We start from the raw sequence: 27381 nt of genomic DNA, 5'->3' as shown, positions 1-27381 counted from the left end.
GTAGATAACTACAGCCGACCTTTAGGTTAGCAGTCGAGCTGGGTAATAAACCGAGTGAGATCTGGGGATAGACTGGTGCACACAGGGGAGGGTGAACCTCTGACAGAGGGCGGGGGATGAGTGAAGATACAGAGAAATGTGAAGGTTGGAGGTGGAAGTAGCGAATGGCCCCCGAAGAAGGAAGCTAAGGCCTAATGGAAAAACACGCTGGCCTTGAAGTTCTAAAACTGCTAAGTATCAGTGGTGTGACCTGTGGCAAGTGACTTAACATTGAAAGCCTCAACTTCCCCTTCAGTAAAGTGGGGGTATCACCTACCAACTCACAGTGGTGTTGTCCCGCTTATTTGCAAGTGCTTTCTTGGCTGTTTCTGTTTTTGTTTACTTGTGTTTGCTTTACAAGCGTGGTAAAAGGTGGGTCATCTGAGCATGGATAAAGCAGTAACGCCAGAGGCCTGAGCGATCAGAAGAAGGTTTTAGAGTGCTGGGGATAGCGCAGGGAGATGAACAGGACGTGAATAGAAGAACTTGGAAGCACCATTGAGGACCTGGGGAGATGGGAGGGCAGAGACGCCTGATCCCGGATCAATCAGGTCCCTTGGCTGACAAGAAGGTGTTTAGGGAGGTGTGACCACGGCTCTGTCTCTGAACCCCTTTCACCTGGAGGTAACAAGACAGGCGCCCACCTTGGGGTCCTCGCATCTCAGAAGGTCTTGGGATGGACTTCACCAAGCCCCTGGGCTCCGGAAGGAGAGCTCCGACAACCTGCTGGGGACGCGGGCCGCTTCCTGGGCACGTGCAGCGCCCGGAGCGCGGGTTGCAGCCGGCCCTCTGGCACTACCGCCGGCTTTTCTTTTTATTTTTTTGCTAACTTGCTGAGTGAGGAGAGGCCCCGCCCTCCCGCGCCTGGTCAGCGCCCGGCCAGGGCCCTGCACTGGGCTGCGGGCGGGCGGGGGGGCGGGGTCGCGGGGATCGTTCCCGCCTCCCGTTTCCCGCCTCCCGCCTCCCGCCTCCCGCCTCCCGCCTCCCGCCTCCCGCCTCCCGCCTCCCGCCTCCCGCCTCCCGCCTCCCGCCTCCCGCCTCCCGGCGGCGCTCCTTCCCGGACGGCGTGGAGCGGCGGCGGCGGCCCTGGGGCCATGGCACTGCCCCAGGCCTGGCTGCAGCCCAGGTACGGCGCCTGGCCTAGGCCGGGGAAAGGGGGCGGGAGGGGGCCTCAGGGCGGGGTTGTCCCTGTGCGCGGGCGGGCACCTGTTTAGTACCCCGTGCAGCCCTGCGGCGTGCACGCCCTCGCGCTTGCCGGATAGCAGCTAATTTAACCCTCTGGACAAGGCTGGGAGGAAGGCACTGTTATTTTCTCCAATTAACACAGAGGAGACGGGAGGGACAGGCTGCGTCGCCACTCCTTCCCCGTTGGGCGCCCTCTGCCAGTCCCCACTCCAGCTCCCCCTCTGCCCCTCGCCTGGGAGCCCCTCATTTGACTCTGGGGCGCCGTGTTAAGGGTGGCTTTTAGGTCTACCTGATGGAGCCGTGATGGTGCAGTGGTTAAGAGCTCACTCAGGCTGCTAACCAAAAGGCCGACAGTTCGAATCCACCAGCCACTCCTTGGAGGCGCAGGGGGGCAGTTCTACTCTGCTGTATAGGGGCCGCTGTGAGTCTGAATCAACTGGACGGCAAGGTTTTTTTTTTTTTTTTTTTTTTAACCGCAGAAACACTTACCGCACGCACAAACTCCAGGCCTTGTTCCAGAGAAACGGGCTCAATGGTACAGGGGTGGTGTCTGGGAATCCTTATGTTTAGCCGTTTGGTTTAGATTCTGATGCACCTCCCCACCCCTTAGTAGTTCATAACATTTAGTAGGCTCCCGAGTAAAGCCACACAGTCAAACTGTATCTCTTCCCAGCTTATTTGCCCTGTTTCTCAGAGGTTGCACATCTCCATCAAAGAGAAAACCTTAGCTGAGTTGTCACCACTGACAGGGCCACTCCCACCACTTTTGTGAAGCGTCTAGACCCTCAAGGAACACTTCAGACATTCTTTTCCTAACTCCCTCCAACAGCGTATCTGTCAATCTTCTCTTAGTCATCTCCCCAACAACCCACAACACATTTTTAAATCCAGCTTGATTTCCCCTTTCTGGCCTTCTGAGTGACTAAACTGCTTTCTATATGTGCCTAACTAAGGAAACTTTCCATCTGCCCTCAAAATGTAACAGCAGAGAGGGACTAGGTACTGACCTTAGTCACATCATGCATTCAAAAGTCAGGTATGTCCACTTGTTCAGTTGCCCACCAGTTAGGATTGCTGCCAGTACTACTCCTCACTTGTTACTACAAACCCTTTATAGCTTAGGTTCTGCACTTAGCAGGCTGAGCTTCTGAAACACATCTGACCACATCGACCACTCTCCATCCATGTTAATTTCCCCCCAAAATATTTAAAGCCATCTTTGCAATGATTGCTTCGTAACCCTTGGTGAACAGCGAGGTTAGGGCTTCACCAAAGATGAAAATTAATTTTGAAATAGAACCATACTTGGTTTTAAGCAAATGCAAGATAGTCACTTTAGCAGATAATGTGTATTGTGGGGCCCCTTTAAAAGCTGAAGTGAGTTTGGGGTAATGAAGTAAAAGACTCTGATAATGGAATAAACCCCTTGCCTTTGAGTTGATTCCAACTCATAGTGACCCTGTAGGTCTGAGTAGAACTGCCCCACAGGGTTTCCAAGGCTGTGATCTCTATGGAAGCAGATTGCTACATCATTTTCCTGTAAAGTGGCTGGTGGGTTCGAACTGCAAACCTTTGGGTTAGCAGCCAGGTGCTTAACCACTGTGCCACCAGAGCTCCTTGACAGTGGAATAGTAGGCTGTTAAATATATAAAAAAAAATATATAGGCAGTATAATATGGAAAGGATCATTACAAAGGAAGTGTTTGATGGTGTTTTCCTGTATTTGTAGGTACAGGAAGAATGCCTATCTTTTCATCTATTATTTAATCCAGTTCTGTGGCCACTCGTGGATCTTGACAAATATGACAGCCAGATTCTTTTCATTTGGAAAAGGTAAAACTCCAAAACAATTTTAGATTTTAAAATTTTAATCATCATTTTTACCTGGTCCTCCTTATATTAAATCTTTGTTTAATTTCTATATTCCTCACCCAGTCTCCTTCAGTCCTCCAAAATTTATATTTTTCACTAACTGTATTTATTGGTTGTTGCAAAAAACAGAACCTTTTTGGTTGTTGCAAAAAACAAAACCTTTTTGAAGAGGTGAGAAATAGGATAAGGGAAAGAGACTTGGCTTCCCCCTGACTAGGCAGTTTACCCTGAAAACACATGCATGGCCTTTGGAAGTTACCGTTTTGCTATTCCTTTTTCGTCCTGCACCAAACTTTAGCAGATTTGATGTGTTTTGAGGAACTCTGTAAATGACATTTTGCGCACAGAAATTGGGAATTAAACCAAATTCTCCCCATGCTTTTTATTCCCCAGGTTTCAGGTAATTGGATATCACTAGTAAGTGAATGACAGAATTCACATTCCCCAGGCCTTATTTGCTCCCCTTGAGAAGTAATGTGCCATTAAGAAAATGACACACTTTGGAGATGGCTAATCACCTGTATGGGATTAGTTTTGGGCATTAAGGTCTTAGTGTGCACATTAATCGTTCAGTCATAAATTTCCTCTAGTTTCCTAAAAAGTAAAGACACTGGTTTTTAGATAGCATTTCAGTTTTTAAAAAATGAATCATTAAATGACTGTCAAAGTAACATTCTCTCACGTTCCACCCCACACGGATATGTGTCATCACAGTTTACAACTGTTGGGTGACTTGACAATTTGAGCAACTGCTGTTTTCAGCTAAAAACAAACGTGTAGAGTATTTCTGGGGAAAGTTATGCTGTGCTCATCACTTCAGACTTCTGTATTGTAAAGAAAGCAATCTACTTCTGGAGTCCCGTGAACTATTTTATGTTGCTTTTTATTACTGAAAATCTATGGATGAATTCTTGTGTTTGTTAAGAACCTCCAAAGATACAACCAAAGGCTTGAATTTCACACAGGAACATTCAGCACTGGGTGTCTTTAAGCGGAGGAAAACAGAAGCTGGGAAACACAAAATGGGAAAACTTCCTTTATATTTAAAAAAAAAAAAGTCCCTTCTAGGCCTTGGAAGTAAACCACGGCTGGGTGGGGAGATTATAAGTCATTTGCAACATAAATCACAAGCCACAGACTTTTTCTTATGCTGCCTCCATGCTTGTGAACCCAACATTGCTGGGGATACTGTTGCCTTTCCAAAGTGAAAAGTTGCCTTAGTCAGCAGTGTATTTCTTCATTACGCAGCCCTTATAATTATAATTATATGATATATATAGTAACAACAACAAAAAAACCCCATTGCTATCGAGTCAATGCCAATACATAGTGACCCTGTAGGACAGAGTAGAACTGCCCCATATGGTTTCCAAGGAGCACCTGGTGGATTTGAACTGCCAACCTTTTGGTTAGCGGCTATAGCTTTTAACCACTACACCACCAGCTTTTCCATTATATATATGTAAAATTATAATTGTAAATTATAGAATCTACTTATAATTAAAGAAGCACAACCCATGGAAAGCAGACTGAAATCAACTGAGGGTTCAGTACAATTTCTGAATCAATGTATAAATTAAGTAGCTCAACAGCAATCTAATAATGTGAATTAGTAACACCTGCTCTCCACACATCTGTCAGTTTGTTATACTGGGGTGGCTTGCGTACTGCTGTGATACTGGAAGCTATGCCACTGGTATTTGAAATACCAGCAGGGTCACTCATGGTGGACAGGTTTCAGCTGAGCATCCAAACTAAGACAGACTAGGAAGAAGGACCTGGCAGTCGACTTCTGAAAAAATAAGCCAGTGAAAACCTTATGAATAGCAGCAGAACTTGTCTGATATAGTGCTGAAAGATGAGCCCTTCAGGTTGGAAGACACTCAAAATACAACTGAGGAAGAAAGAGTTGCCTCCTCAAAGTAGAGTTGACCTTAATGATGTGGATGGAGTCAAGCTTTTGGGACCTTCATTTGCTGATGTGGCATGACTCAAAATGAGAAGAAACTGCTGCAAATATCCATTAATAGTAGGAATGTGGAATGTATGAAGTATGAATCTAGGAAAATTGGAAATCATGAAAAATGAAATGGAACACATAAAGATTGATATCCTGGGCATTACTGAGCTGACATGGACTGCTATTGGCCATTTTGAATCAGATAATCATATGGTCTGGAAATGACAAACTGAAGTGGAATGGCATCACATTCATTGTCAAAAAGAACATTCCAAGATCTATCCTGAAGTACAACACTGTCAGTTATAGGATAATATCAATATGCCTACAGTTAATATGACTATTAGTCAACTTTACACACCAACCACTAAGACCAAAGATGAAGAAATTTGTTTTTACCAAATTCTGCAGTCTGAAATTGATTAAACAGGCAATCAAGATGCACTGATAATTACTGGAGACTGGAATGCAAAAGTTGGAAACAAAGAAGAAAGAACAGTAGTTGGAAAATATGTCCTTGGTAATAGAAACGAGGCCAGAGATTGCACGATAGATTTTATAAGGCCAACAACTTCTTCATTGCAAATACCTTTTTTAAACAACATAAATGGTGACTATACACATGGACCTCACCGGATGGAATATACAGGAATCAGATCGACTACATCTGTGGAAAGAGATGATGGAGAAGCTCGATATCATCAGACAGTATAAAGCCAGGGGCCAAATGGGGAACAGACCATCAAGTACTCATAAGCAACTGCAAGTCGAAGCTGAAGAAAATTAGAACACGTCTACGAGAGCCAAAATATGACCTTGAATATATCCCACCTGAATTTAGAGATCATGTCAAGAATAGATTTGATGAATTGAACACCAATGACTAAAGACCAGACGAGTTGTAGGATGACATCAAGGTCATCATACATGAAGGAAGCAAGAGGTCATTAAAGAGATAGGAAAGAAGGAAAAGACCAAAATGGATGTCAGAAGAGCCTCTGAAACTTGCTCCGGAACATAGAATAAATAAAGCAAAAGGAAGAAATGATGATGTAAAAGAGATGAACAGAAGATTTTAAAGGGTGACTTGAGAAGACATAGTAAAGTATTACAATGTGCAAAGACCTAGAGTTAGAAAACCAAAAGGGAAGAACATGCTCAGCATTTCTCAAGATGAAAGAACTGAAGAAAAAATTCAAGCCTTGAGTTGCAATACTGAAGGATTTTATGGGGAAATATTAAATGACACAAGAAGCATCAAAAGAAGATAGAAGGAATACACAGAGTCACTGAGCCAAAAGGAATTGCTCGATGTTCAGCCATTTCAGGAGGTAGCATATGATCAAGAATCGACGGTACCGAAGGCAGAATTCCAAGCTGCACTGAAGGCATTGATGAAAAACAGGGCTCCAGGAATTGATGGAATACCAGTTGAGATGTTTCAACAAACAGATGCAAGCTTGGAAGTGCTCACTCATCTATGCCAAGAAATTTGGAAGACAGCTACCTGGCCAACGGACCAGAAGAGATCTAAAGAAAGGCGATCCAACAGAATGTGGAAATTATTGAACAATATCAGTAATATCACACACAACTAAAATTTTGCTAAAGATCATTGAAAAGCAGTTGCAGCTGTATATAGACAGGGAACTGCCAGAAGTTTAAGCCAGATTCAGGAGAGAACATGAAACCAGGGATATCATTGCTCATGTCCATATCAGATAGATTTTGGCTGAAAGCAGAGAATACCAGAAAGATGTTTACATGTGTTTTATTGACTATGTAAAGGCATTCAACTGGGTGGATCATAACATATTATGGATAACGTTGTCAAGAATGGGAATTCCAGAACAATTAATTGTGCTCATGATGAACCTGTACATAGACCAAGCGGCAGTCCTTTGAACAGAACAAAGGGAAACTGTGTTGTGTAAAATCAGGAAAGGTGTGTACCAGGGTTGTATCCTTTCACGATTCTTATTCAATACGTATGCTGAGCAAATAATCCAAGAAGCTGGACTATATGAAGAAGAATGGGGCATCAGGATTGGAGGAAGACTTATTAACAACCTTGCGATATGCAGATGGTACAACCTTGCTTGCTGAAAGTGAAGAGAACTTTGAGCACTTACTGATGAAGGTCAAAGACTACAGCCCGTCAGTATGGATTGAACCTCAACATAAAGAAAACCAAAATCTCACAATGGGACCAATAAGCAACATCATGATAAACAGAAAAAAGATTGAAGTTGTCAAGGATTTCATTTTACTTAGATCCACAATCAATGCCCATGCAAGCAGCAATCGAGAAATCAAATGACACATTGCACTGGGCAAATTTGCTGCAAAAGCCCTCTTTAAAGGAGTAAGGTGTGCCTGACCCAAGCCATGGTGTTTTCACTTACCTCGTATGCATGCGGAAGTTGGACAGTGAATATGGAAGACTGAAGAAGAATTGATGCCTTTGAATTATGGTGTTGGTAAAGAATATTGAATATACCATGGATGGTCAGAAGAAGGAACAAAGCAGTCTTGGAAAAAGTGCAGCTGGAATGCTCCTTAGAAGCATTGATGGCATGACTTCGTCTCACATACTTTGGACATGTTATCGGGAGGGACTAGTCCCTGGAGAAGAACATCATGCTTGGTACAGGGTCAACGAAAAAGAGGAAGACCCTCAACAAGATGAGTGGCTGTGACAATGGGCTCAAGCATAGCAGAAATTATGAGGATGGCACAGGACTGGGTAGTGTTTTGTTCTGTTGTACATAGGGTTGCTATGAGTTGGGACCAACTGGACTGCACCCAACAATAACAAGTAACACCAGCTACCTTCCTCCTTCACAGAGCTGTGTAATTGATAATTCTGTGTTATGTCAAGGCCAGGGCATTGGATAAGAGTATGGACTGTCTGCCTCAGACATCCTCTGTAAAGTGGGATGATAAGAATAGTGTTGCTTCTTAGAGCTGTTGAGAAGAAAAACCCTTAGTTTGCACTTGGTAAATTAATATCATGTGACTGTTTGCCAGGCAATAAAGACAGCAAACTCTTCCCTAATGTGGTAGGATTTCATTTTAAAATTAAAACAATGGTCCTTCCAGTTTTTTCTCTCCCACTTCAACCCTCTCTAAATGCCATATTTCATTTCAGGCCCCCTGCAATGAAAACTCCAAAAGTACAAAGCAGAGGCCCAAATTCTCATGTTTAAAACTAACAAAAGTTAAACAAAAACACTAGCCAAGGATGTATAGGACACAAATGGTACATACACATAAGATGTTATATTATTTGCTATCACAGTACCATTACTATCGTTTCCATAAAGCTTAAAATAATGGCCTTCTCATCTTTGCCATTTTCTTGACAATGGAAAAAGTTGTGAGCATGGCAGCTTCATAACCATTCTTTAATAAGCTCACATCAACCTATGTACTCTTGATGTAGTATAAATTCTAATTGGTTACTTTTTATGCAGGAATTGCCTTATAATCTCATATATGGAGAATAAATACTGTAGTTTTGGCCATGAAATTTTCTTTCTCAAGTTTTTACTTCTTTTTGGAGGAGGAGTAATTAAGATGTAGTACAGTATGAAATGCATTCTTCAATTGTATTGTTTAATTTAATCATTTAGTAGCTTGTTTGGACAATTTCTGACATGTTCAATGAAAAAGGAAGTAAATAATCTCAATTTTATTGCGAACTGCTACATAGATTTGGACTGCGATTTAGTTTTCTGTGGGTCTTTTACTTATTATATATATATTTTCACCGGGCACAGATTCAGTGGTTGATACTTTTTATGCTATTGGACTTGTGATGCAGCTTTGCCAATCCATTTCCCTTCTGGAGTTGCTGCACATATATGTTGGCATTGAATCAAACCATCTTCTCCCCAGGTTTCTGCAGGTAGGCTTTAATCATATTATTATTGTTTATAATCTATAATTTATCTTTTCTCTATTTACAGCTTCCCTTGACTTTATGGCAGTGAAAGTCAACCATTGCCTTAAGTAATTAATATGAAGAATTAATTCTGTGAAAGGATTAACCAAAAGCCAAACCCAAACCCATTGCCATCAAGTTGATTCTGACTCATAGTGACCCTATAGGACAGAGTAGAACTGCCCCATAGGGTTTCCAAGGAGCAACTGGTATATTGGAACTGTTGATCTTTTGGTCAGCAGCCAAGCTCTTAGCCACTGTGCCACCAGGGCTCCACGAAAGGAGTAGCTCACTCTAAAACACTGAGCGGTTAGAATAGCTGTTTGAAAACATTCAGGGTATTGATGCTTGTTGATCTATGCAACACTGCATTGATCCTACCCTGGCAGGAAATGTCTCAGACACTTCCCCCACTCTCACTATGCCATTGCCCTGGGAGGTGGTATAGAACAGTGGAAAAATATAGGATAGGAGTCATTCACACTTGGGTTTGATGCTTGGCTCCTCCACCTACCAGCTGTGGGATCATGCCATCAATAATCACTGAGCTGTTATGGGAAAAGGACAGCACATACAATACCTGCCAAAGAGTAGGTGATCAAAAAAAATCTCCTTTTTTTTTTTTATTGTACTTTTGATGAAGGTTTACAGAACAAACTAGTTTCTCATCAAACAGTTAGTACACACATTGTTCTATGACATTAGTTGACAACCCCACGACATGTCAACACTCTCCCTTCTCAACCCTGGGTTCCCCATTACCAGCTATGCTGTTCCCTCCTGCCTTCCAGCCCCTGCCCCAGGGCTGCTATGCCCCTTTAGTCTTGTTTTGTTCCATGGGCCTGCTAAATCTTTGGCTGGAGGGTGACCCTCAGGAGTGACCTCATTTCTGAGCTGAAAGGGTGTCGGGGGGCTATACTCTCAGGGTTTCTCTAGCCTCTGTCAGGCCAGCAAATCTGATCTTTCTTTTTGAGTTCCAATTTTGTTCTACATTTTTCTCCAGCTCTGTTGTGATCCCTGTCAGAGCAGTCACTGGTGGCAGCCGGGTACGATCTCATTGTACTGGGCTCAGCCTGGTGGAGGCCGTGGTAGATGTGATCCCTTAGTCCCTTGGAGTAATCTTCCCTTGTATCTTTAGTTCTCTTTATTCTCCCTCGCTCCCAAAGGGGTGAGACTAGTGGAGTATCCTAGATGGCTGTTCACACTGTAAAAACATCATTGTTAAAATACGTCAGAATTTTACTCTATAGGCAGTTCCCGGGTTAGGAGTATCTGACTTACACATAACTCGTACTTGCCCCTTAAAAAATTAGTGTTATGTAAATTTGCCCTCACCTTGAAATGACTGAACCAGCCCCTGCTTGTAGCAAATTCTTCATCACAATCACCTTTACTTGCTGCATGTACAGCTTTTAAATCATTGAAAAGGCTTCAAGCCTTTTCTTGCATAAAACCAAAAAAAAAAAAAAAAAAAAAAGAACAACCCAACCTGTTGATTCCCACTCATAGTGACCCTATAGGATGTTGTAGAACTGCCCATAGTGTTTACAAGGAGTGGCTGGTGGATTTGAACTGCCGAGCTTTTTGGTCAGCAGCCGAGCTCTTAACCACTCTGCCACCAGGGCTCCTTCTTGCACTAAAGTAAGGCAAAATAAGAACCATAAGTACCTGTTCTGATTTTGTAACCTGGGGACTGCTTGTATTGCCAGCACCTAGCGAAGTGCTTAGAACATAAACATATGCCTTAAATTTTTGTTGAATGAAGGAGTAGCATAAATCCCTGTATTAAATTTTTTTTTAAATACCATGGAAGTTTTAAAGATGTGAATAGCAGTATAATCCTAAGGAGCTGTGTTAGTCATCTAATGCTGCTACAACAGAAATACCACAAGTGGATGGCTTCAGCAAAGAGAAATTTATTCTCTCACAGTCTAGGAGGCTAAAAGTCCAAATTCAGGATGCTAGCTCCAGGGGAAGGCGTTGGGGCAAGGTCCTTGTCATCAATCTTTCCCTGATCTAGGAGCTTCTCTGCACAGGAACTCCAGGTCCAAAGGACGCGCTCTGCTCCGGCACTATTTCTTGGTGGTATGAGGCCCCCAAGTCTCTCTGCTGGCTTCTTTCTTTTATAACTCAAAAGAGATTGATTTAAAACAGCATAATCTTGTAGATTGAGTCCTGCCTCATTAACATAACTGCCTCTAATCTTACGTCATTAACATCATAGAAGTAGGATTTACAAAACATAGGAAAATCAGATGACAAAATGATGGGCAACCACACAATATTGGGAATTGTGGTGTAGCCAAGTTGACACATATATTTTTGGGGAACACAATTGAATCCATAACAGGAGCCTATTAAGATCTCAGTATTACAAATGCAGGGGAGATTTTAAATTTTATTTATTAACTAAAAGCTGTTGTTGCTGTATGCCATCGAGTCAAGAAATGGCATTCATTAGGATGATGACATTTTAAGTGTTGAAATATCAAATATAAAATTAAAATAAGAGCAATATTCAGATTATGAACTCCTAATAACAGAGAAGTCAGTTAGCTAGCTAAGACCTAGATGGAATTCCCTTAAACTTCTTTCCTTACAAAATAAAAAGGGATACAGATCTATCCCAGAAGAAGCATTATTATTTGGGAACCAGATTTATTGGCATTTATTCCTTGTTTAACAGGTCTGCTATGCTTTGAAATCTGTATCAAAATGTGTACAGTATCAGCATCTCACAGTGCCAGCCTTGGAGAACAGCATTAACAACCTAGGTTAAATGAAAGGTGAATTCCATCATATGGAATTATTTTGTTTGTAGCATGATCAAGTTCAACTCAAATGTACCAATGATCATGAGCCTGAGTTGGCTAATATTAGTTTCAGAGCGGAACAGCATTTTCAAAATTAAGACTAGTGCCATTTTAGTTATTTTCAATGTAGAGAAAGCACCCAGTGAGAAACAGGATGGGTAACTTTATAAGAAACTTGACTGAACACCTTGAAAATGCTCAGAAAACTTTTATTGAGTGTTTTTTATGCTTTCCAAAATTTTCAAGGCTTGCCTAACCATACAAAATATTATACTACTTAGAATCCGATTTATTGGAGTTGCAGAAAATTCCAGGATATTTAAGTGTGCTCTTCATCCCTTTTAATTACAACTCTAACGCCTTATAGAAATATGATTATTGTAATCAGAGAACCATATCCTAGTCTGGTAACTAAAAATAAGGGCCAATATACATTTGCACTTTAAGTTAAGGATGAGGTTGCAAGGCCTACTGTAAATGGAGCTCAAATGATTTTTTAAGACGTTAGTTGTTGGGAGGGATAACAAGTAAGGGATCACCAAATGAGGAGAGTTAATTACCATTCTCATCCTGGAGTGATTAGCATTAGTTTTTGTTGTGGTTGCTTTGCATGCCATCTTTTTTTTTTTTTTTTAAATCTCTTGCGTTTCAGATTTTATCAATTTGTTACTTCTTTTATTCACTTATCATATTTTCCATGGTTTTCAGAGTAGAAATGGCGTTCATATTTTCCAAGGTTTTCAGAGTAGAAATGGTGTTGGAGAAAGCTTCAAAAACACTTGTCATCATATTCAAAGTTCCATTTTCTCCCCTTTTCTCTACTAGAGTTACGCAGACACTTAGAATTCCCTCATTGTGAGGTGATTCCGTGCTTGCTGCTTTAAAACAGACAAACAAAACTCTACGGTTGAGTAATCGTTCTTGGTTTTCCTGTTTCCCCATTTTTAGATGAAGAAATTGTGGTTAAGAGAGAGGCTAAGCTACTTACAGGGTGGTCATAGCTGACTGCATACAATACGTGCAAAAGATGCATGGTGTTCAGCTGCCTTGCAGCATGCAGAAAACTATGTCTGCACAATCGTGATGTTATTTGACATTACCTTTGGGAGGTTCTAAGCCACAGGTGATTTCTCTCTTTGGAAACGGGTCTTCCAAAATATCAAGATAAGTAATTTTAACTAGCAGTTTTTTAATTTTAACTAGCAGTAGGAACTGATTTGCTAGTTGAGCAATTGTTATCACATGTATCAAGTGGTGGTGATGTGTGTATAGGGGGTGTGTTTGTTTTCTGTCATTATTTTTTGTTGTTGTTCTGTGCATTTTTAGGAGTTTTATACATATATCTTTATTTTGACATTTAGGGAAAAGCCATTATGAATTTCTAAAATTACACACAATTGCTGAAGGAAAAAAATTGAAAATAAGACAAAAATCACACAACATACAGGTATATATTTTATTATTTTTTGATATATACTTAGGAGAAAAGGGCAAAAATATAAATAGCTGTACATAGTTACATACATATTTTCTATTCTTGAAAATAATCATATGCCAATTGAAATCATATAAGGAAATGTAGTAACTTTTGATATTTTTAATTTTAAAATGGAGAAGTAAAAGATCCAAAAGCATATAATTATTATAAGAAATGTTAATAATATAAGTGGCAACTAGGCATCTCTCTTTCCCAACGCCTTCTTCCCAAATGAGCTTGCATATTTTATTAGTCCAGTAAAAAATGCTAAGTGGGGAAATGGAGTTGATTTCAGTAAATTTAATAAAAACAACCTGGCTTTTATAGAGCAGAAAGACTACCAACTCTGAAATACTGATTTTGAAGAGCTTTTTTCAGACTTCGCTTGTGTGGAAGCCCGAGAGAGAGGTTTTTATTGACATAGTTTTAGGATATTTCAACTCAAGAAGAGGGGAGAGAATATCCCAAAGCTTAACCTTTGTATGGTGACATTAGACGGATACGCATTGTAGAAAACCTCAGCACAATACAGCTTCCTCCATTACCTTTTGAGAAATGCAAAGACTTCATTTATAACTGAATTAAAATGGATAAATTCTGTATCCTTCCCTTTCCATCACAATAGACACTACTGTACATGTTTATTAATTTTATAGAATATCAAACACTATTTTCAAAATTTATTAATCAAAACACTTAGGAATTGTTATCCAAAATTATTGTGCCCATGGAAATTCCATTTGTGAGCCCAGATTGCACAAACCATTTCTATATTTACCAAGATCACCTCTGATACGGGCAAGCAGGAATCAGCTTGCCAAACATGATTCCAAAGATCTCAAAGTTATAAATGTGAAAGAAAATTTCAAAGGATAAGTGTCTTAAACTGTTTAAGGAAAAGACCCTAATTTCTCTTGAGCTGCTAAGCAGATGCCATTTGTATTGCTAGATTAGATAATATTCTGATTTTCCATAAAATTACATAGATTTTTTTGTCCAATTTTCAATTTGGGAAGAGGCTTAGATTAGAGATAAAACTGTGCAAAAGATAGTGTTGAGCTATAAGATCCTCAAAACTGTGAAGTCTCCTGGAAGTAAATTATATATACAATCCATTCTCTAGGAAAGATTTTAGATTTTTCTTCTTATTTTTCACTTTTGATCCATGGAGTTCCTTGGTGTGATAATTATAAAGCTATATTCATAGTATAATCTTAAAGATGGCTGAGGTTGATTTTTTGTTTGATTCACTGATAGTCTTATTTATATAGAGAAAAATCCTGTCAATATATTATTACATTATATTTATGTTTTTATTTTCTTAATAAGAAAAGCTTACATTTACTTAGTGCTTGCCATGTATCAAACACTTTTCTAAGTTCTTTACATGCATTAACATTTAATTTTCACAATAACCTTATTTTATATAATATTATGTAATAACAGATACTAATTTTTATCCTCATTGTAATTACTTAACACAAAGGTTAAGTAAATTATACAAGGTCACATAGGTGTGAATGGTGGAAGAAAAGTTTGGACTTAGGCTGTTTGGCTCCTGATTCTTCAACTATTATGCTACATTTGATTACTGTCTTTATCACCAAATAGAATATAAACACCATGAGAACAGGGGCTTGGTCTTGTTCACTGCTGTATCCCCTGGGGCCCAGAAAAATGAACTTAATCAGTATCTATTGAATGTATGAATAAGTAAACAAAACATGAAAATAGAATGTTTTAAATGCTTTTGTCTTATAGAAGAAAGTAACTGGTGGTTTTGGAACAGATGAGGTATGTTTCTGAAGTTCTCGACAAAAGTTCACAGGATTGAAATAGTTTGGGTTATCATTTTGTAAAATAATAGTCTTTGACGCCAAAATTAATACATTTTTAAGATTTTTGGAATCCTCTGTATAGTTGAAGTATCATTTATCCCTTTAATAGCTTGTAAATGAAGTGCTAGCTGCAATTCATAAAGGAACAACATAGTTTTAGTCATTGCTTAGCCTGGAGGTTTGGATTCCCAAATGGAACATAGAAACATAAAGTATTTTTATTTTACATTTACCATACTTTTGAGTAGACCACATCACCACTGTATTTAATTTGGCCTAGGTTGTAGGGTTTTTTACTGTACATTTTATTCTACCTGTTTGAGTTGCACTAAAACATTACAAGACTATTCATTAGTAATCATACTCTCATAGGATTTGTTAAAAGTGGCAGAGCACTAAGTTCTTCCAAGCGTTATGGTCCAAGTAAAGTAACTGTTTAAATTATGATATGTAAGGAAAATCAATAAACTTAGAAGGTCTTTTCTTTTCCTCAGAGTTGTTTTGGTGTTGGTTTAGAAAATCAAGGAGGTTCTTGTTTGAAGGTTTAATTTTGGGGCCAGGCTTTTGTAAAGAACAAAATATAACCTGCATATTAGGCACTTGGGGTAGCCCATAGAATAAAAATGTTCTGAAAGTCTTAGCTTAATGGTTAAGAGTAAATGATTTAGAATCAGAATGGTGAGAATTTGATTCCAGACCCGTATAGGCAAGTCACTTCCACTTTGTGAAATCTGGCATCTTTTGTAAAATGCTGATGATAATAATAACACCTACTTCTTAGGATTGTTATGGAGATTAAATGAGATGATGCATGTTTGACGCCTGGCACAAAGTAACCAATAAATATTGGGGTTTCTTAATTTAAGACTATCTCCACCCAAATTCCCTGTTGTGCTGCCATTGAATGGCCAAGTTAGAGTTAAATAACCATCAGATAATTTGTTAATTAGACTGGCATTATATATGGGAGAGCCTGCCCATACCCACATGTGTGTATGTGTGCTGTAGTCTCACTGGCGTGCTGACTGCTGATTTCTGTGCGATTGGGATTCTATCACTAACATGCCACAGATGCCCAAGTGATGATTTTCAATGGGATGAGTTTCATTGTCCAGGTCTAGCCTCTCTCGTTTACAAGATTTTCCCCTCTATCTTCATCATTGAAAGGGCAGCCTGACATCATGGAAAATGAAAAGAATTCACACACTTATGGCTTAGCTCCAACTACTGGCCTCAAAAAAATACATTCCTCTTACCCAATCCAAAGTTCCTTCTTATGTTTTATTAGTATCTCCTGTACATTCTACTCTGGAAACCAGGAGACTTGGGATAGGCATGTTTCCAGGCCTGCCCCTAGCTTGGGCAAGGCACTTAACTTCTCTGGTTCTCCAATTCCTTTCTGGAAAAAGGTGGAGTTGGGCCAGTATCAAGAGTGTTATGTCTGGAGAGGACCCTACAGATACAACCAAACTCAACCATCTTATCAAGAAGTATCTAAGTTTTCTCTGAAGTCAACCATATAATTAGAAGTCTGTGTATATGTGCACACATTCATATATGTATATCTCCTGAGATATTTAGCAAAAGCTAAAAGGTTTTCCTAATTAGCAGGCACTATTTTTTTTTTTTTTAATCAAGTGGAAGACTGCGTGGTGCCTAAGTACTTGTTTGCTGCTAAAATCTTGTATCCAAAGGCTGCCATGTGTCATGACAGCAAGCTTGGATCATTCAGCAATTATAATTGAAGTTCAGTATAATTCATTATATAATGTGAACTTTTAAAAGATTAATTCCACCAAAATTAAATCAAGAAACTAGGGCATTATAAAAAAAAGGCTAACACAAGAAAAACAGCTATGTCAGTAGCTTACAGAGATTGACTAAGATTTGAATCATATCCAGTTCCCCTTAGCCAAGCAAGGACCCTCACCAATGACTCACCACTGTCACAAACACACTGATACATCTTATACATTGGATTTCTGATCATGTGGCCCAATGGTGGCAATTCTTGGATTTCTGTGCACTAGATGATTCTCCAGGACTAACAGCCTATGATTTTAAGTCATAAATTATCCAAGTGTTTTCTCTCCTTGATTCTTTTTAAAAATAGAGCTATTGAAAAATATAAACCAATTCCCCCTTTCCTTTATCACTAATATGCTCCTTCAATCTCAGGTATATTATCTTTTGACCATTGAGAGCAAAGTTAATTGTTCTAACAAGTGAAAACAAAAATGTAGAACGTACAGGAGATACTAATAAAACATAAGAAGGAACTTTGGATTGGGTAAGAGGAATGTATTTTTTTGAGGCCAGTTATTGGAGCTAAGCCATAAGTGTGTGAATTCTTTTCATTTTCTGCTAGTTGTTTATGAGAGGATTATATTACTCCCCTGCATTAAAAACAAAAATAAAACAAAAAACTGATAGCTTTTCTGTAGAATGAAGTTGAAATTTCTCAGCCTGCCCTTCAAAATGCTTCACAGCCCAGCCCCAGACACTTTGTTTCATATGTTATTCCCTTCTATGCGCTCTCCCTCTAGCACCCTAGAGGTTCTCATAACTCCCAGAGCCCCTGTGTTTTCATACCTCTCTCTCTTTACTCAGGCTGCTCCTGTGCCCTTTCTTCTCTCCAGTCAGCCTGACAAACCCCTCTCCATTCTTCAAGATCCAACTCAAAGTTGCCTATCTTCATAAATCTCTCTCCTTTCCTGGGCAGGAAGTATCTCCCTCACGTGTACTGCCATACAAAGCACTTTGAATGACAGCATTATTCACACAGTGCTATAGTTACTGCTCCACACTCTCCTTCTACCACAGCTACTCTCCCTGGGGCAACAACAACCAATGGCGTGGAGTCAATTTTGACTCATAGAGACCCTGTATGGTTTCCAAGGCTGTAAATCTTTACGGAAGCAGACAAGCAGCCGATTGCTTTAACCACTGTGTCACCATGGCTCCTTTCTGGGGCCAGGGTGATGTTTTAATTTTTATGTATATCTTAGCATCTAATAAGGGGCCCTGGTAGGCACAGTAGTTAAGAGCTATGGCTGCCAACCAAAAGGTCGGCAGTTTGAATCCACCAGCTGCTCCCTGGAAACCCCATGGAGCAGTTCTACTCTGTCCTGTTGAGTTGCTATGAGTCAAAATCAACTTGACAGCAGTTGGCTTGGCTTTTGGTTTTTTGGCATCTAATATAGCAAACCTGGGTGGCACAAATGGCTATGCGCTTGGTTACTAACTGAAAGGTTGGCAGTTTGAATCCACCCAGAGGTGCCTCAGAATAAAGGCCAGGTGATATACTTCAGAAAGATCACAGCCATTGACAACCTGATGGATTACAGTCCTACTCCAAAACACATGCAGTCACCATGAGCTGGAATTGAATCAATGTCAAGTGGTTTACCAGGTTTTTTGTTTTTTTATTATTCTTTAGTTCATAGTGCATGCTCAGTAGAAGCTTGCTGAAGTGAATAAAAACACAGTACATGTATGGCAAGAAGAAGGGAAATATCCCGATATTGATAAAATACATTATCTTTTCATTTATTGTATATAATTTGGAAAATATAAAAAGGAGGAAATAAAATTCATAACCCTACTCCCTCAGAGCTAATCATTGTTAACAGTTTAGTGTATATATTTCCAGTTAAAGTATACTTTTAAAAGGATCTTTGGTATTTAAAATTAGAGAATTACCTTCCTGGCCTAACAGATTATCCTAACTCTTGACTTTGTTGTTTCTCTCTTAGCTCACAGAGAGAATAATCATTCTCTTTGTGGTCATCACCAGTCAAGAGGAAGTTCAAGAGAAATATGTGGTGTGTGTTTTATTCATCTTTTGGAATCTATTGGATATGGTTAGGTAAGAAATAAAAAAAATCTCTTGAAATAAAGCCAGATTTCTTTCTACAATGAAAACCGTACTAACTGCTAACATTTGGTTATTCTGAATGAAACAGAAAAGCATAACCCCTTTTCAAATTATTTTATCTTAATATGGAAATGTATTTTTAGTGCTTCCCATAATGGGCATATCAAAGATAATGAAAACCTACCATGATTTTACAAGAGCAAATCAGTGCATTCAGGATTCTAGCAGAAGGCTTGGCATAACACCAACTTGGAAAAAACCTCACAGCTGTTTGCTAACGAAAGGCATTCCTCACAACTGCTTTAGTACATGTTACTTTAATAAGAAAGGCAGAACTTTTATTATTTCTGCGAATTCAAAAATACTTTAAATTTAAATGTAGGGGCTCTCAAAAAAAACCAACAAAAAGAAAAAAAACGCACTTCCACAATTTTGTATACCATTTCAGGGTTCAGATGACTAACTGAAGCCCTTCATGGACCCCCTGGGAGCCTTGCCCCTGATAAGCTTCAGTTTCCTTCTAGTTCTAAAACTTTGCCATGAGACCATTCATTGTGTAAAACAGTCCCCTTGGCCCAGTGGCTCACTTTTTTGCTTTCACAGATGAGAACTGCCCCTCCCACTTGGAAGAGTTGATGTGCATAGGTAACAAAAGAGGCCTAGAGTTTTAGTTGAGGTTATGTAAATTCTTTTTTATTACATTGCCAGTCACTTAGCTGGATTAAAATATATCTGAATAAAGCGTTAAGCCCTAGAGTGAATTAGAATATATTCTTGAATTAAAGTGACTATAATTCTTTGTAATAACTTAGTTACTTTTCATCTTTAACTATAGCTTTGTAGACTTGCGGCAAAATTCCTGGTCATGACACTGGATCCTATTCTTGGGATCAGGGCTTTCTGATTTACTGTTCTCGGGGATGCCTGACTTGGTGTCTCTTCAGTCTCATCTATGCTTAATAGACTCATGGGAGAACAATACTACTTTGTGATATTATTTGGGAATTGAGAGTGGTAGCATAGTGTCATGGAAGGACATTGGAATGTAGAGGCAGAAGATCTTAGGATGAATCCTATCTCTACTACTTACTTTCTGTGTGACCTTGGGAAAATTCCCTAACCATTTTTTTACAGAACAGATTTATCAAGATATAATTCATGTACCATAAAATTCACTTTTTTAAAATATGTAATTCATGGTTTCTGGTATATTCACAGAGTTGGGCAACCACCACCACTATCTAATTTTAGAACATTTTCATCATCCCAAACAGAAATTTTGTACGCGTTAGCAGTCATTCTCCATTCCTGCCTCCTCCCAGCTTGTGACAGCCACCGATCTACTTTCTGACTATATAGATTTGCCTAGTCTGGATGTTTACATTTCACATAAATTATAAACATGGCCTTTTGTGTCTGGTTTCTTTCACGTTAATGTTTTCAAAGTCCATCCACGTTGTAGCATGTATCTGTACTTCATTCATTTTTATGGCTGAATAATATTCTATTGTATGGATATACCATGTTTTGTATATCCATCCATCAATTGATGGGCATCAGGGTTATTTCCACTTTCTGGCTATTATGGACAACGCTTCTATGAGATCTGTGTGTAAGCTTCTGTGTGGACATGTTTTCAATTTTCTTGGGTACATACCTAGGAGTGGACTTGCTGGAGACCTAACCTTTTGAAACTCTATTTTTTTTCCTCTGTAAAATGGGGGTAGGACTATCTTCCCAACCTACCCTAGAATGCGTTTTTAAAAAAGGACCAAATGAGAAAATGTAGTAAAATAAATGAGATAATGTGGTAAAAGAACTTTTAAGCCCTGATATGTAATACATATGAACAGGATTAATGAGCACTTAATTACACTTAATAATAATAATAAGTGCCGATTAATCCTGTCACACGTATTGTTTTTCTTCCAGGTCAGCCAGTGCACATTAATGTTCTTAATCCTTGGTTGAATATTATCTTCCTAAATGAATCCTCCACCAAGTTCAATGTCCTAAGTGAAAAGTATTCTCTTTAACATCTGAAAGTTAACTTAATGACACCCCTCTGCTCATTCCCCAAACCCTTCCCTGTCTTCCTGGGTTTGTAGCCCAAAACTTCTGAATAGTGTTTGTTTTTTTTTTTTGTTTTTGCTTCTGGCCACCCCTAGTAGCTCAGCAGCCTGTGTCTGCTATTTCCTGTGATTACTGAACCCTCTTTCTGTCCTCAATCTCCACACATTCATATTTCCTGGTTTTACAGTTCTCAATATGCAAACATGATCATGCTAATCCCCACCATTACATAAGAGAGTCCTTTCTTCAGTTTTCAGAAAAAGAGGGTACAAGGAGGACAGTATTTCTCCATGAACAGAAAGTAGTTTCACAGGATTCCAGGTACTTTAAGCCTTGATATGGCTTGATGTCTCCTAAAGATTCCATCTTGGGATTTCTCCAGCCCCTTTGTAAGTGAGATCTCCCTGTTACTATCACCACAGAGCTCAGAAGGGGGCTCCCTCTTTATGCTGCCTGTCGTAATGTTCTATCTGACTCCCTTCAGTTACACTCTATTTCTTGAGGACTTTCAATCTGAGAAACATTTCCTAAGACCACACTGAAGAATGATCATCTGTTTTGCTCCATAAAGACAGAATTTCTGAGGAGACGCTTTATGATTGCCTTTGTAGAAACATAAAGTGTCATGCCAATCTATCTTTAGGTGCTGCATCTTAGACTGGTAAAGATCAGAAAGTTGGATGACATGCCATGTGGATGAGGGCTGTTGGTAGGAGTGCACAATGGGGCCAAATATTCTGAAGGAAAATTCTGAAATATGTACCAAAACTTTAGATGCACATTCCCTTTGATCAGTCAGTACTACCCTGGGAATTTATTTTACAGGTAGAAAGATATAATTATACCTGTGCACAAAGAACTATGTTCAAGGATATCCACTCAGAATTGTTTGTAATAGCAAAAAATTGGAAATACTAAATGCTCAGCAGTGGGGTCCAGCTTGAATGAATTATGACATACTTCCATGTAGAGGAATCCTTTTTAGCAGCTACATAAAAAAAAAAATAGTGTGAGGCAAATCTATATGTATCGCTATAGAATAATCTTCTAAGATATAGTAAACAAACCAAAAACAAGGTGTAAGACAGCATGCATAGTATGCTATGTTTATGTGAAAAAGGGGACTGTGTGTGTATATATTATCTATACACGTAGACATGCATAAGCATTTCTGAAAGAATATTTAATAAACAGATATTGCTCATTGCCTCTGAGGAGTGGAATTAGAGTCCTGGAGTGAGAGGAAGATTTACTTTTCTTCATTCATGTTTTCAAGGTTTTTTTAGATTGTTTTTGCATTGCTATTCCAGTGTTTCTCTCAGTCAATAGCGTCAGTATCACCTGGAACTTGTTACACATGCAAATTTTCAGACTACACCTCAGTCCCACTGAATCAGAAACTCTTGGATAGGGATCAGCAATTTGTGCTTTTCCAATCCCCTGGATGGTTCTGATGTATGATCAAGCCTGAGAACCACTGGCCTATTCAAAGAAATAAAAAGATGTAGACTCTTTCATCTATTACTAAATCACAAAGAATGTGTTAAAAACTGCCCACTGTGTCCTGGAACCAGCTCCCAAGGCTAGTTCTTTAACTGATCACATAAGATGGATAATTACATAAGCAGAGGGATGCCAAATAAGGGTTTGAAAGTCACAGTTTTGTTTTTGAAATTCATTCCCTAGGTATTTATAAGTATGCCTATCTTAAAAAACTAGCTGCTTGCTGTATAAAATGGGATTGGCTTCTCAATGAAATTGAAGTCACTAATCAAGAAAACTTGTGACCGTAATTTCCTGGGGATAAGTTACATTCTGGCTTTGTTCACCTCCGTAATTATCCATGGGCCATTCCATAAGACATGCCAGACTCACAATGTCCCTCCATTTTTCACCTCTTTTCCTGCTTAAATTATAGAAAATAAAGTACGTCATCTGCACACTTTTCAGTTTTATTCGTGCATTTAATTATAGTAAGGTATTTTCTTTCCCTGTTATTTCCCAGAAATCAGCAGCAAATGATGTTGATGAGCTCTCTGTCCCCTTTCAGGTACACCTATAGCATGTTATCAGTCATAGGAATCTCCTATGCTGTCCTGACGTGGCTCAGCCAAACACTATGGATGCCGATTTATCCCCTCTGTGTTCTCGCTGAAGGTAGGAAAGCAATGACTTGCTTTATTGCATACTGACTAATGCAGTCTAGTTATAATGGTTTGCTAAATTTTTTGATGATTAAATTTCTATTTTTGCTATTGTTTATCTCATTCAATATATCTTTCCTGGTGTATTTCCCTTGATGCAAAGATGCAAAGCTTCAAGCACCAAAGTTAGAGGGGGAGGCAGCTCCGCACAACAGACAAAATACTGGACCAGGACTGAGGACCTCTGAGTCCTGGTCCTGAACTCCATTACCTCAGTTTTGGGTTTGGGGTAAATCATTTAACTTCTCTGAGTTTGCATACTCATTGGAAGGGGGTTTAACATTTATTGATTCTGTGGTTTTTACTTTAATACATAGGAATTCAGTTCCCTCTGCTCAAATACTCTTCCCGCTTAGCATCTGCCGTGTATCCTACTAACTTTACATCAGTCGTCGCTTTCTCAGGGAAGCAATCACTGACTTCCTCAACTAAGTCACCTCCCCCGAGTACAGCATCATGAATCTCTCTTTTATAGGACCTGTCTCAGTTCTAATTCAACGTTTGTATGTTTCTTTGATTAATGTCCATCTTCCTGACTAGCTTGTATGCTCCATGAAGGTGTGAGGTTGGTTGTCTTTGTTTCTTTGCTTCCTTGCTTTCTCTCATGCAGCCAGTATGCACGTTACATAAACATTGAATGAATTATTGAATAAAATATGAAGCAGACTAATTCTTGAGCCTACGTGTCAACCTAAAAAAAAATCAAATAATTGCAAAGAGGTTGAGGATATTTGGGAAATATTTGCTCCCTTCTGTAATGGATTTGACAGCCTGGTAGAAAGCTTTCTGAAACAGACATGATTAAAGTTTCCGAAACTGAAGGCACGGAGCAATTAAGAAAGCATGTTAAGGTAACTAAGGGAAAACGTAAGGAACAAGATTGCCCATAACATGATGGTGATGTTGGCAATAATCGTAAAGTGTATAAAGGCCAGTATATAAATTATAACCCCATGTTTTCTATCTACTGATGATTAGACAAAAGAAAAGGAGTTTAAATCATAGTAAAGAATTCTTGAATTTGTTTTCAGAAGGAAGAATTATTAAATTTCAGAATGGACTATACCAAGAAATTCTGGAGAATAATCTTGAAATCCATAAAAAAAACTGATGGCCTATTTATTCGAGTTGAAATCCCTCACTCATTGAAACATTTATTAAGTACATTCCTTTGTTATAACCTATGAAAAATATTATAAGGAATATATAAAGGAATAAGGTAGAAAGATGACTAATCCCTTCCTAAAAATAAGGGAGGAATAAATGGATAGAGAACTTTTCCTTTCTTGTTATTCCACAATTTCAAGCGTTCCCAGAAAAGCCATGTTCCTACATGTTTGCCATATGACCCATATTCTTTTATTAAATTTAGATTCATAACTTTTCATGCCATTAAAAAGTAAGATATATACAGAAAAAATTCTGGAAGTGTAATACGATAAAATATCAATAGTGATTAATTCGGAGTGGTGGAACATGGGTGACTGTATTTTTATCTTTATACACAAATGGTTAAGCACTCAGCTACTAACCGGAAGGTTGCTGGTTTGAATCCATCCAAAGATGCCTCAGAAGAAAGGCCTGGTGATCTGCTTCTGAAAGATCATAGCCACTGAAAACCCTAAGGAGCACAGTTCTTCCCTGAAACACATGGTGTCAACATGAGCTGGAACTGACTTGATGGCAACTGGTTTAGAAATATACATATATCAAATGTTCCAAAGTATAAAAATATGCAGTTAGGAAAACTTACTCAACTTCTGATAACTGTAATTTCTTTCAATAACTATAATTTCCCATCTAATAAATATGACAAAAACCAAGTTCATATAAATAACTAAATCAACTAATTGTACTGGTAAAACGGTAGAGACTTAGGTGCAGCCCAGGAACTCGTTTATGGCATGCCTTGGTGCTGATCATACCTCTGCACTGTCTGGCTTCCACACCTGTGGATACCTGGGGGCAGACAGGAGGTAATCAGATAGACAGGAGGCTCACTGTGCATTTTTCCTCCGTCTCTCTTTTTATTTTAAACTTTTAATTTTGAAATAATTTTAGACTCACAACAAGAAGTTTCAAAAAATAGTATAGTGTTCCTTTGCCCAGCTTATCCTAATGGCGACGCCTTATATAACCTTAGTCTGTTATCATTTCATGAAATGTTATCACAAATCTATACATGAGATAAACTTCCATAGAACCTCCATCTCTTTTTATCTGACACAAGCTTCCTCCCACAAAATAATTCAGGCTGGCATCTCTCCCAGTGTTCACTGAGGGGAGGAGTAGCAATTCCAAGGTCAGTTAAAGGAGGAACTGCTGGGTGTCTTTGTTGCCGAACTGGTTTCTTTGTTGCAGAATTTCTCAGAATCTCTACTGTTCTACTGTGCTAATGTGTGTTATGAAACTCCAAGAAGAAAATACCGTGTGCGGCATTTTCCAAATTCATTTGTCCATTACATCTACTTGTAGCTAATGGGACAGGTGTTTTTTGAAGTACCATTTTAAGAAACTGTAGGCTATTTCTATGTAGGCGTAAGAAAGTATAAGACGGACAAAAATTCAACAAGTCACATTGCCGTAACAGCCTTGCTAATTTAGTCATTCAGTGGATTTCCATATTAAACTGTAACTTTAGCTAAAGGATTCGCCAATCGCCACAAAACTGTCCTTACCAAATTCAAAATATCCTTCAGCTACGGAGACTCAGGCAGGTATCTCGTAACAAGTTACAGAAGAAACTTTTTTTTTTTTTTTAACACAGCATTTGCCATCTATCAGTCACTGCCTTATTTTGAATCATTTGGTACTTACTCCACCAAGCTGCCCTTTGATTTATCCATCTATTTCCCATATGTGCTGAAAATATATCTCATGATGCTCTTTATAGGTAAGTGATTTTTTTTTTTTGGTCTGTTTTGATTTGTTTTTGCTTTCTTCCTGTGCTCTTTGTTTTGTGCTGCAATCTACCTTAATGGACAGGTCTGTGAACACAAGAGACCAAAGAAACCTGATTTTGTTAGTAAAGCACCTGAAAATTATGCTTTTTGTAGTGCATCAGATCAATTTTATTAGCAGAAAATGTAACTTGCATGATGTATGAAATATAGAAATAACCGTGGACACAGGCATCTATCTATAAACAAAACCTAGATATCACACTAAGTATGCCTGGGAATTTCTGGTCTTTTCACTTACATGTATTTTGTGTCTTATCCATTTGGACTCACGTGCCAGTACTTCCTGCCAAGCGAATGGAAGTACACGCTAAAGGCTCAAGAAAACTTTATGGAACAGAAACTTACAAATGAGAAAATTTAATGGATTAACTTAAATTTCTTACCAGAAAATTAGGAAAAGACTTCGATTATTAAATTTTAGTTCCTCAGCTCTGTCACAAATCTCCAAGATGTTTCTCTCTAAGAGCTAACAGATAGCAAACATACCAGAATAACATGTATAGAGAGAAGATAAACGTGAAACTTTAGCGGTGGTAGAGAGAGCTACCCCAAAGAAAGTTCCTTACATTACATTAAATAATAATAATAATGGGAGAAGAGTTTGCTTTACTTCCCTCTCTGCAGAAAATCTTCAGTGAATAACTTCTTTAAGCGTTGCAGCTGAGAGTCTCGCTCAGTGTCTTGTCCCTGGCATCCAGGCAGCACTCTGACTATATTCTAAACTTTGAGTCTTTTCTAGGGAAATGGTTAATGAACCTTACTTACTTTTGTCACTTGCTTCTCCATGTTAGGCATGTATTTTACCTACAGTCATCTGTACTCAGAAAGAAGAGATGTCCTTGGAGTCTTTCCCATCCCAAAGAAGAAAATGTGAAGCCCAGCATTCCAGCGTGACATAAGAAAGGATGGGCTTGCGGATTTAGCGTCACTAAATACAACAGAGGAAGCATTCTGGCGGGAAAATACCTAGTATTTGACGACTGTGACATGAGATAATTGCATATCCCTCAAAGACTCTAGACGCACCATTGTATGTGTTTCTCACATACTGTATTTTGAAAACATAAAGTCTGCACAACCTGCTTCACCAAAGCTGTGGATTTTATACAAGTTACATTTATATTATGTGAAGCC

At 38.9% G+C, this 27381-nt stretch overlaps 1 protein-coding gene across 1 annotated transcript; it reads left to right on the top strand.

Moving 5' to 3' along the window:
• Positions 1–1064: 1064 nt before the first annotated feature.
• HACD4 (3-hydroxyacyl-CoA dehydratase 4) lies at positions 1065–27331 on the top strand. The gene is made up of 7 exons (XM_049896733.1): positions 1065–1165; positions 2954–3057; positions 8839–8966; positions 18886–18998; positions 23131–23237; positions 26052–26177; positions 27039–27331. The coding sequence occupies exons 1-7, from the start codon at positions 1134–1136 to the stop codon at positions 27119–27121; spliced, it is 693 nt and encodes a 230-aa protein (XP_049752690.1). The 5' UTR covers positions 1065–1133; the 3' UTR covers positions 27122–27331.
• The last annotated feature ends 50 nt before the right edge of the window (positions 27332–27381 follow it).

The sequence above is a fragment of the Elephas maximus genome, chromosome 9 (genome assembly GCF_024166365.1).
Source record: "Elephas maximus indicus isolate mEleMax1 chromosome 9, mEleMax1 primary haplotype, whole genome shotgun sequence".
Lineage (NCBI taxonomy): Eukaryota > Metazoa > Chordata > Mammalia > Proboscidea > Elephantidae > Elephas > Elephas maximus.
The sequence above is the reverse complement of the archived record's forward strand: the minus strand, read 5'-3'. Positions and strand labels throughout refer to the sequence as shown.